The sequence below is a fragment of the Sinocyclocheilus rhinocerous genome, unplaced genomic scaffold (genome assembly GCF_001515625.1).
Source record: "Sinocyclocheilus rhinocerous isolate Xijiao unplaced genomic scaffold, SAMN03320098_v1.1 scaffold541, whole genome shotgun sequence".
In the NCBI taxonomy this organism is placed as follows: domain Eukaryota; kingdom Metazoa; phylum Chordata; class Actinopteri; order Cypriniformes; family Cyprinidae; genus Sinocyclocheilus; species Sinocyclocheilus rhinocerous.
In genome coordinates this window covers 1,585,166-1,596,323 of record NW_015658519.1, presented here as the reverse complement: position 1 = coordinate 1,596,323, position 11,158 = coordinate 1,585,166, and the positions used below count along the sequence as shown (strand labels likewise).

The 11,158-nt window shown below is 39.0% G+C and overlaps 2 protein-coding genes across 2 annotated transcripts in view; both read right to left on the bottom strand.

Moving 5' to 3' along the window:
• Positions 1–11,158, bottom strand: part of LOC107722578 (ras-responsive element-binding protein 1-like) — a 45,737-nt gene that overhangs the window by 5,220 nt on the left and 29,359 nt on the right. Inside the window, exons 5-10 of the mRNA XM_016530990.1 lie at positions 10,035–10,124; positions 9,708–9,871; positions 3,748–3,892; positions 3,485–3,627; positions 3,220–3,409; positions 551–3,125 (exon numbers count right to left, since the gene is read on the bottom strand). Of these exons, the coding sequence (XP_016386476.1) occupies positions 551–3,125; positions 3,220–3,409; positions 3,485–3,627; positions 3,748–3,892; positions 9,708–9,871; positions 10,035–10,124 (3,307 nt within the window). The remainder of the gene's footprint in view (positions 1–550; positions 3,126–3,219; positions 3,410–3,484; positions 3,628–3,747; positions 3,893–9,707; positions 9,872–10,034; positions 10,125–11,158) is intronic.
• Positions 1–11,158, bottom strand: part of LOC107722501 (serine/threonine-protein kinase RIO1-like) — a 33,108-nt gene that overhangs the window by 20,297 nt on the left and 1,653 nt on the right. The window contains exon 2 of the mRNA XM_016530866.1: positions 9,769–9,773. The gene's annotated coding sequence lies outside the window, so the exon portion shown is untranslated. The remainder of the gene's footprint in view (positions 1–9,768; positions 9,774–11,158) is intronic.

The following is an 11,158-nucleotide window of genomic DNA, read 5'->3' as shown; positions in this document are numbered from 1 at the left end:
TGCACGTTAAAACACACAGTACTACCAAAACACATTCGACCTGTATTACCATAGTAACACACATTGCTTTCACTTATTGATGACATCATACCCTCAGCCGGCTGGCACAGCAGATTCTGCCATAATCGTTGCCTGGTTTGTGTACGCATGTGTGGGGCGGAGCTATCAAAATAGGGGCGGGACCCTTTTGGGGGTAGGGGCGTGTTTGATTTATTTTTTTTCAAAAAAAAAAAAAAAAAAAAACTCCAAACAGTAGTGTAAATAATTATAGACAGTGAATGAATTTCAAAGCTAATCAACACATCCAACTTTAGCATGTTTGTTCACTCTTTCTGCACTGCTGTGAGAATTATTCAAGATCTATTTAATGGTTGTAGAACGATTCCAGCTAAATGGTTGACAAATGAAATACTGTACAAAATTTAACAAATTCTGTAAACTCCACTTTCCTAAGAATGGTATGTAGCTCATTGTATTGTATGATAGAGTAAATAAAAAAGTAAATAAAGTGCTTTATGGCATAATTTATGAATTGTAAACAGTGTCTCACCTGTGTGTGTTAGCATATGCCTTTGCAATGAGCTGGCCCAAGGGAATAGACGTGGACAGTATGGGCAGGTCATTTTCTGCACTGAATTGGAATAAGCGTTCTTCTTTCCTTTGTTCTGTGAAGGTTTCTTTGGCTTATCCTTTCGTCCCTCTTTTGCCTCCTCATTGACGGACTGCTTCTCTTTCTCTTCCTTCATTGGCTCCATCTGACTAGGTTGTAAGTAGGGGCTGAATTTATTTGAGTCTGTGGTAGCTAGCATTTTCTCCACACTGGGAAACTCTCCACTTGACTCCAAGTCAATGCCACAACCTGCTGGCGTTCTCGGATCACAGATCTCTTCCTGAAACGGTCTCTTCTTGCCTCTCTTCTTTGAGTTACCAGAAGAGCCATTTTGAATGGAATCCAGTTTGGTAGTGCCCTTCTTCTCACTTAGTGTATTAAAATCCATTACGCTAACATTGTTTTTGCCATCTATTCCTGTTTCGATCAACACTGGAGTAGCCGACACAGACGAGATGATCTGGGCAATGGAGGCCAGCGGTGGCATTTCAGTACTGGAAAAAGAAGATGGTTTTGGTAGCAATGGCTTCAAGCGAGTAAAAGGCTTAGTAAGGTCACTGGATAGAGCAGAGGCCAGGCTAGAAATGGAGACTGGGAGAGCTGCGAGAAGTCCAGGGGTCGTTTCCAGGGTCTGTTCTTTCTTTATGTCTTGTTGATTCAGGGACACGCTCTGAGGTTGTTCTTTCGTCATTCTCTTCTTCTCAGGATCCTTAGGTATTGAGAGATCAATGGGCTCCATAGAGCAGTCGTTAAACAGAGGAGATGTTGTTACTTCAAGTTTAACATTTGAAGCAATCGTTTTTTGAGATTTGCTAGAGAAATCCAAAGGCTGGTCGTGGTCCTCAACAGGTCCAGCGTAGGGACCTACATTCTGAGGAACGGTGCTGTTAACCAGCCCATTTGAGGTTGGAGGGTTGGCTTGAGCGGTGGTGTCTCCTCCAACCGGTACAAGACTTTTGATGTGTTCTTCAATTTCCCGCTCTGGAACATCTGGGTGGTGCTTCAGCAAATGGTGAATGCAGTTCCTTTTAGCGAGAAACGCCACCCCACATTGCTTACACTCAAATGGCTTCCGCTGACATCCATTGTGCGTTCGCAGGTGAATCTGAAGTGCTCTGTAGTTCTTAAGGTCCTCCCCGCAAAATCGGCAAGATGTGTTACTGGCACCAGCCGTATCAAGGAGGTCTAGTGTGGTGCCTCCGATTACACCACTTACACTAGAGGAGGTGGTTACATATTCAATGTTTTTCTCGATGTCTTTGCGTGTGTTCTTCATGTGTTTCTTGCGCAAATGACGCTCACAGTTAGCCTTTACAGTGAAAGGGTAGTGACAGAGGCGGCAGACATATGGCCGCTCGCCGCTGTGTGTTCTAAAATGTCGAATCAGCGTTGCTTTGTCAGGAGCGGAGTAGCTACAAATGGTGCACTGGTACGGTGACGCTCCCAGATGGTGACGCATATGAGCCTGGAGGCCGCCTAAGAAGGAAAAAACTTCCTTGCAGAACCGACAAGGGTACTCGGTCTTGGCCATCTTCTTGCCTCTTGATTCCTTCTCCTTGCCATCAAACTTTTCTTGCTTTCCAGTTTCATACGAGATAATCATGTTTCCTATGACATCTGGCCCCAGTTGAGTAGGCTCCCAGTTGGTAGGAGAGGACGAGGTTGAGGATGAAGAGGAGGCTGGTGATTGTCTGGCAGTTCTCACTTGTTGACCTGTTTGGGGTGGAAGGCTAGGACTGATGTTGCCCGATGAGGCCTGTTGGGCGTTCATGACAGGAGGAGGGGGTGTGGAGGCACCCATACTGGATCGAGGAGTGATTAAGGGCTTTTGCTTCAGAGAAGCAATCTGTTTGGGGTCCACCTGTAGAGGACTGCCCAGACCTTTGGCAAGCATAGACAAAGACATCTGAGGTGGCACAGAAGCTGCGAGCTTAAGGATTTGTTCAATGTCTGCCAGCTCCACCGCAGCTTGACCACTTATTGGGACAAACATACCACTACTGACAACACCATGGAGCGGCTGTAGCGACAGGAGGCCAAGGGCGGCGTTCTTGTTCATGGCTTGAAGAGAGACGGGTTCCAAAATTGAGACGCCGAGATTGTTGCGGTTTTCTTGAGGTAGATTAGTTGAAGGTGGCTCAATGCGAATGAAGCGAATGCTGTCTAAAATTTCCTGCTGAATTTGCTCTTCTGATTTCTCTGGTTTGACCAAGGAGGAGTGCTGGAGACCCAGGCACTCCAAGAAACCGTTTTTTCCATCTGAACTGGTACTATCAACATGTGGTACTAGTTCATTGACCTCCTTGGAATCCGTGGAATGGGAGTTAACTTTGGGTGCATCCATAACACCATCTGCGTTATGTTCCTGAGGTTCAGTGCTGGTGTCTGCGCTACTTTTGTGTGAGGATTTGTGGAGATCCAGAGACTGCTGAAGAGGAAAGGCCTTGTTGCAGACTTCACAAACAAATTTATGGAACTTGCTAGAGCATCTGCGCAAATTAGTCTCACACCAGACCTGAATAAATAAAACAAATTATCTTCTGTCATCATCCAAAAAAGAAATAAAGTAATTCTATCTCATCTAATGTATTTCTAATGTAAGTCTTTACCTGTGCAATTTGGGGAAATTTTTGACAGCTGAAGTCAATGAAAGCCAAGTCACCAAACCCCAGAGGGATGGAGGGGTTATTCTGAATAAAGGGTTGGCCAGAGGGGTCAGTAGGGAGCTGCTTATGAATGGCGGTGTTATGACGCAGAAGACCCCGGTGTGTGCGAAAGGTAATGCAACAAATATTACACCTAGGATTAGAGAAAACAGTCAGAAACAGCATATATATTAGATATATATACAGGAATACAACGTCCGGAGCCTACCCGAGTGTAGTGTCAGGATGTGTCTCCATGTGTGTTTCCAGATCATATTTACAGTTGAATGTCTTAAAGCAGATGGGGCAGTGAAGGATCTCTTCTTCACTCTTAACAGAATCATCCTCTCCCGACTTTTGCACCAACATCACCTAAAACAAGACGATTTTTTTCATATAAAGTCAGAAGTACGGGCATAATAAATTCCAAAAGTCATTTACACTATTTGACGGTTTTTACTGACACAGACATAAAGAAGGGTGGAAATGTACCTTTTTAACTGGCGGCTCCTCAGCCTGCTCCACTTCATCCTCTACACTGGGCTTCTTCTTAGTAGGGAGTCGTCGGCGCTTGTTTAGTAGGGAAGAACTAGGGGTAGGAATACTGTTTGCATCCTTTTCATGAATTTTCATGTGCCTGCAGAAATACATAACTAAACTCAGACCAAGTTCTGTCTATTGACATCCATCATAAAAATAAGAGAAATTAAAATGCTTTATTTAATGCAACATGCATAGGCGCTCCTTACTGATATATTTGCATTTAATGTATTGTAGCCTGCATTTGAGGTGTCCAAAATAAAATAAAAGATATTTTGCATTGTGACAATTCTTCAGAACACTTAATATGAATTAACCTCAATTCTCATTATTGTAATGCAAAGTCTCATTTTCATTATTGTAAATTTATTGTATAGATCAATATATACAATTTTAAATGTAAAATTAATTCTAAAATTCATTAACTGTTTTAATTTAATTGTAAAAATGACAATAATGAGGGTTCATTTAAATCTTTAGCCTCAGCCATGTAAAACATTCTCTGTGATGTGATGGCACCGGGGCCACTGGAATACTTCAATAATTAAAGCATGCAAAATACAGAGAGGAGTGACCAGGTGGTGGGAAATGCAATTATATGGCCAGCAGAGGTCAGAGGTAATGTGTGGAGGCAAAGTGCTGGGAGTCGCATTACGACATGCTGGAACGTGCGCACCTCTCACCCTCCACTTACACAGAAACAAACCCACCTTTCAGGTTCAACCAGATACAACAAGCCCCCTGATGCTTATGTGCAGTTGTGTTTCATAGAAAACGGTTGACCAAATAGGTCTATAGAGCATATGTATGGTGTGCACGTTTTCAAATTAAATGTGTATTGCATTGTGGTGTGTAGAGTTAATGGTCTGCACTCTGTATGTAACTGGAAAGGGAGGATAAATGTCAGCAGACCCAGTGGTAAGAATCTTGTTTTACATTCTGCAGCCAAAGATATTAATAGCAGAGAGGCAGAGTGATGGTCACCAACATGTGGACCCAACCCTGACAGCCTGAATCCTGTTCCATCTCATGTCTCTGGCCACAGCAAAAAACCATGTTGATACCTTACAGACTGAAACAGTATCAGCATAATTATGTTATCACGCAACCATAATTACAGTTCTTGCAATTTCTTGTCACATGGCACTTAATCACATTGTGGTTTCGTGTTTGAAGTTACTAGTTGATGCACTGAGTAAATGTTTCCTTCTGCAGTGCCTCATCAATATTGCCAGAGGGCAGTGTGGGAAAAACGGCTCAGCTGCATGATTTAACATGCCAAGCAAAGCTGTTTTTGTTATGTAATATATGAAACGATACGGTTAAAAATGACCCCAAAAATCCATAATGTACCATCCAAAAAATATTTTCAGCACCCCTCTCCCTGCCCCCTGCCTTTTTTCCCTCTCTCACTCACACAAACTTCTTCCACCCCCATCTGGAATGCCTGCATGTCTCAACTGCACAAGGAAGCCCTCTATGCACATCCCATCAACACAAACAAAAAGAGTCACACATCAAACCCTCCTCCACCACAAAGACACATGAAAAGAAAGCATGGACACAGAACCATCTTTCCAAATATAGGTGACATGAAAGAAAGAAGCCAGCACAGCCATCAATATCAGTCAGCCTTGAGATTTAGGCCTCTCACATCACATGCAGACATTCCTTCATCCCTCCCGACCCTCCCTCCGTACCCTCCTCCTCCTCCACCACAAACCTACAACTACTTTATTAATGCAGCATGCAACCTGTGCACACACAACATTTTGTTACAATTATTTCTTTAGGTCACCAATGATGCAGTTTAACACATTTGAAACCTAAAAGTGGTATGAATATAATGCTTGGAAGTATTTCGATTTTTTCCTGCATCAAACATTTTTGTCAGTCGAACGCCTTGGACCTAAACCATTTATTTGATGTATTCCCCTTAAGATTTGAAGTTAATATTCTAATAATTTACAGTTTTTCTCAATCTATTTTTCTCAGTCTCCAAACTCAGATCACTGTTCTCAAAACAGTTAACACAGTGATCTGAATACTTTATAATTGTCCAGAGCAGATTGTATGTTTTCATTCATTTTATACAAATTACAAATCATGCAAATAATTTTCTCAAAACAATGTGCACAAATCTCTCAAATGTTTTCACAATAGTTAATACAACCAACCAATACTTTAAAATATCTGAAAAATGTTTTACACAAATCACAAACATTTATGTACTATTTGTCCAAACACAACAAACAAAACTCTGTAATTTGTCATTCGATCGAACATATTTTCGATTGGCCCTAAACTGATAACTATTCGGTTAATCATACACTCAACACAGAAAATGCAGTTTTCCTAATCGTTTACACATTTATCACAATTGCTTTAGAGTAATAATAAAAGGGAAAGTATACAAAGAGCAAGAATGAATATGCAAAATAATAATAATATCAATAAAATATAAATCAGGGTATATACAGGAATCATGGAGTTAAATTTAATACCTTTTAAGACCTTTTTTAAGACTCTTTCCATACATTTTAAGACCTCATCGCCAGTCCAAGTTTTAACCGGTTACATCGGCAACACTTTAACCTACATTTACTATATATTGATTGTAAGATAGCACAACTAAACAGACTAACTTTGTGATAACTCCTTATCAATACAACATAATTCAGAAGGGGGGGGACGAACGAAGCACAAGAGAATTCATTGAGTGACTAACCAATGCAACCCAAGAAACAAGAATTAGACGAATAAACAAAACAACAGACAAAACTTATTGAGGAGGGAAAATAAAACTCTCAGAGCTAACGGGGCAATGAGTTCACACAGTATATTCAAAAGACGTATTTGTAACATCAACTCTTATAACTGTCTGCAAACAGTTTTGTGGAACACTTCTCATGACAAACACCTGACTGGTCAGACAGTTTACCTGTGATTACGGAGTGCTTGATTTGATGCAGACTTGACAGAGTGTCAGTAATACTGCACCTGATCATGTCTGAATGATCATGGAAGGTAAAATAATGATCACAACTATTACATCATTTTAATTAAGTATCCCAAGCCCATGCCAGTAAAAAAAAATTAAAATAAATAAAATAAAAATACAGCCCTAAATAGCGCAATTACCATGTCCCAAATATAAAAATGTAATTTCCATCCCTAAAATACATATTTTACAGTCACTGTTATGCACATTTATCATAAACACAGCTCAAATGCTACCTACTAGTGTGGCCCAAAACATTTAGCACAGTTTTATTACAGGTAGAATGCAAAATGTTTCAGTACAAGCATTTCAACCAAATATAATTTATGCAATATTTCAAACCTTTAACCCACTGGGGAAAATCAACCCATGGCAACAGTTTAAAAGCAGCCCAATTTCGTGGAAAAAAACAACAACAACCCTGCATCCAACTCGAGCTGCAGAAGTCAGATTTGACTGATCACGGGTCAAAAGTAAGGAGAGATAACGTACAAGATGTTGGAGGATTTGCTCCTCAATAGATCCCGAGCTCATTGACAAATATATTTTATCGTAAGATGTGCTCCCTTTACACAGTGCGCGCGCGATCGCGAAATCGAAAGTGAAAGTGAACTGCAACTCCTAGCGCTCATTCAAAAGGGGTTTAAATATGCCACATATTGATAGCGGCGCCCTGATGCGCGAAAATAATATACTATATTAGAATGTTTGCGGGAGCGCACACAAAAATCGCAGGAGCGGATGGGAGCATGCGATAATGGTCAGAAATTCAGCGAGAGCGGGATTAACAAGCCCCGCGCTATCACGCAGCGGCGCAGTCAGTCAGTGAGTGCCGTAACAGATGACGTCAAATCTTGCGGGATTCCATAAATAAACTACACAGAACCCCACTATTCGACAAATATACATAATGAAAAGATTATACAAAATTTAATTTCTTGGAAAAATGGCATTTAAGACTTTTTAATACTTATTAAGGGCCTTAATTTTCTCTAAATTGATTCATCAACTTTTAATACTTTTTAAAGGGGTCATATGATGCGATTTCAAGTTTTCCTTTCTCTTTGGAGTGTTACGAGCTCTTGGTGCATAAAGAAGATCTGTAAAGTTGCAAAGACTAAAGTCTCAAATCCAAAGAGATATTCTTTATAAAAGGGGCGTTACTATGTCAAAACATAGTATACATAGATTTTTAGTCCTCTTGGGACAACTTATGTTATTTACTGTAAATATCCAAACATTTTTTCAGAATTTAAGTTTGAGGTCATTCAGGTGGACAATCAAGATTATTTTGAATGGAACAGCAGCATTGTTGACATGGTGGTCCAGAACAACACCACCAGCCACAAAGGAAGAGGCCTGTGGAGATGTTGAGACAGGAGCTTTTCAAGCATGGATTCAACCTTCTTACATTTTTTCTCCTATGATGCAAGCGCAGCAAATATGTAGTGTAGATAAAATGCAATGTAATTCTCTTCCAGATATATCCACCACTGTGCTGTAAAAGACTGATCTGTAGTTGTCAGAAAAGTTTGTTTGCAGTTCTTGCTGCTAAAGGTGGCACAAACAGATTTTAAGTTTAAAGTTTTTTCTCATGGGTGATAGCAGGTGTTGGATAACAATTTTTATTTCGTTTAGATATACACAATATATATAAAGCTAAAAACTCCCTGTTAAAGAATTGCAATAAACATGTATTTTCATTAGCATATTTGTGCATCTACAACTGAATGTGTTTTATAATCAGTAGAGAACACACCTATAGATTTGATGTTAATATTTACATTTAGTAATTGCATTACTAGAAAAAATTGCAGTGCTTCATTTTGCAGTAAAGTTGAACTGTTTGGTTAAGATAATTTTGTGTTTGGATGGCTGTGTTAAATGTTTTGAGAACAAGTACATTGCATTGAAGAAAAGTGTCAAATCGATTGAGAAAAACTGTAACAATGCATTTGCATGCTAAAGGTTCTCTGATGTCAGACAATGATCACATGGCATGCATGCAAACAGAATATTTCATCTTTTTTTAGAGTGTTATATTTTGATAGTTTTTATTTTACAGTTATTTATTTACATTTTGATACATTAATTATTAGCTTCTCATCAACTCATAAACCCTTTCTCTTCTGTTTAAAGAAATGTAATGTGTTCAGTACAAATTAAGCTCTATAAACAGCATCTATGACAATGTTGATTACCACAGTTTACCTTTTGACTTGTCAAAGGTAAGAGCAAAAATGGTATTTACAGTAAGTAACGCCACTTACAATGAAAGTAATGCCAGACCGTTAAGATACACACTAAAATATACTTAAAAATACATTAAACAAAGTACGGAGTGTTTTGAAGTACAGCCAAAAGACAAACACATTTCGACATAAGACTAGTGGAAATCAAGTTGCTTACTGACCTTGTAAAGTTTGATTATGAGTAAAGTTATATCCAATAGACAATGATCAAAATACCAGAAAAGCACTATTTAAATAGAGTATAAACAAGTGTCTTCACTTCAAAAAGGATGATTTAGACAATGCTACAGCTTAAATTATAAACATTATATAATTATATTTCCTAAATGCTCTTTAACAAAAATAAAAGCTTCACATTTTGGCTTTTAAACCCTGCGTAATGCTTATTTCCAATAGAGGTGTGTTACTGTAACCAATATTTTTGATTTGAACAAAAACTTAGTGATGAATCAAAATGATTTTCTTTGGTACTGAACATTATTCCACATATTCTGTTGATAGAGTTTCACTTTTACCGATATATTAATGAAAACCTCCATGCAGCTAAACAGGAAATAGGATACTCTATTGTGTATCATTGTGCGCCAGTGAAAAGGCTAGTCTACACTTACATAAAAGTTAAACATCTACCATTTTAAAAACACTGTCTGACCATTTACCTGTGCATGTTTCCATTGGTAGTGAAAGTCTGATTACATATCACACACTTGTGTGGCCTCTCTCCACTGTGAACCAGCATGTGGCGGTCCAGAGAACTGGCTGAGCTCAAAGCCTTCCCACAGATACTGCAGGAGTGGTCAGTTCCCCCACTATCTGTGTTATGCTGGAGGAAAAAACGAGGCACAGACGTGAACATACTGATATACAGTCTATATAACATGTTCAGTTTCAGTAAAATTCTGATTTTAAGACAAACTGTTGTGGTTCAGTAAACAGGTGTACATGTAGGGATGTTCTGGTGTGTTTGTGTAAGAGAGAGTGTGCACCTGTCTGATATGCATGGTGAGCTGGTGCTGTGTCATGCAGTTTTTGTTACACAGGGGGCAACTGAAGCTTGAGCGTTCGTCTTTGACTTCCTGTAGCAGACAAAAAGACAAAAAACATTTTAGTTACAATGTACTAAATTACATACAGTTATTTAGTATATAGTTTATATAGTTTTATTAGGGATGCACCGATGTATCGGGCAATTTTTGATTATTTTAAGGTCATCAGCATATCGGAAATAGCATGAAAAGGGTCGATACCGATGGTTTATTAATTAACTGCATGGAGACACAAGGTCACATCACGCACCTGCAGCGTTTCTGTGAACGGAGAAAACAGAATAAAACTATATAGGCTACATAAAAAGGAATATATAGGCCTATACACAAAATATATTTCACTTAAATCATTAACAGATTAACAAAACGAAATACATTTTTTTTGCTGAGTTTCGGAGAGTAATTGTAACGTGCTCCGAATTTCACGGAAAAAAACGAGACGGCAGAAAGCAGTTTTCTTTATTTTACAAAAGCTTTACATTTTTTAATGATGTTTTGCTTCTATCTGTATGACAAACCAGCGTTGGTATGACCATAAATTACGGAGTAACAGTTGGGAAAACAATGCAGTGATCGCGTCGGTGCCTCACACGCACATACAACACATTTTTGCTAATTTGACATTTGCTAATTTGACATACAGTTAAAGAAATATAAAAAGTTACACTGCTCAATTTAAATAGTCTGTAGTACAGTCTGTGCCGTTCAGTGTGACCAGCGCCTCACTGCTAATATAGCCTATATGTGAAGGATGTTTTACGTCGTTAATGCGAGTGAAGAACAAAGCCTATAGTTTACATAATAAATAATAGGTTAGCATCCAGATACTTCGCGAATACTGAAACATTTGGATTCATGCAGAATGAGGGAGGTAGGCTTCAGTTTCGTTTTTAAATTAATTCGTTTCGGCTTGACCCTTATATTTAGCCTAAATACAACTTTAGAGGATTTGTTGTGGAGAGAAGATAATTAAAATGGTCTAATTGTGTTTGTAATTATGCTTTTATTTAGAGATGCACCGATCGATCGGCCAGGGATCGGAATCGGCTGATTTTCCTCATGAT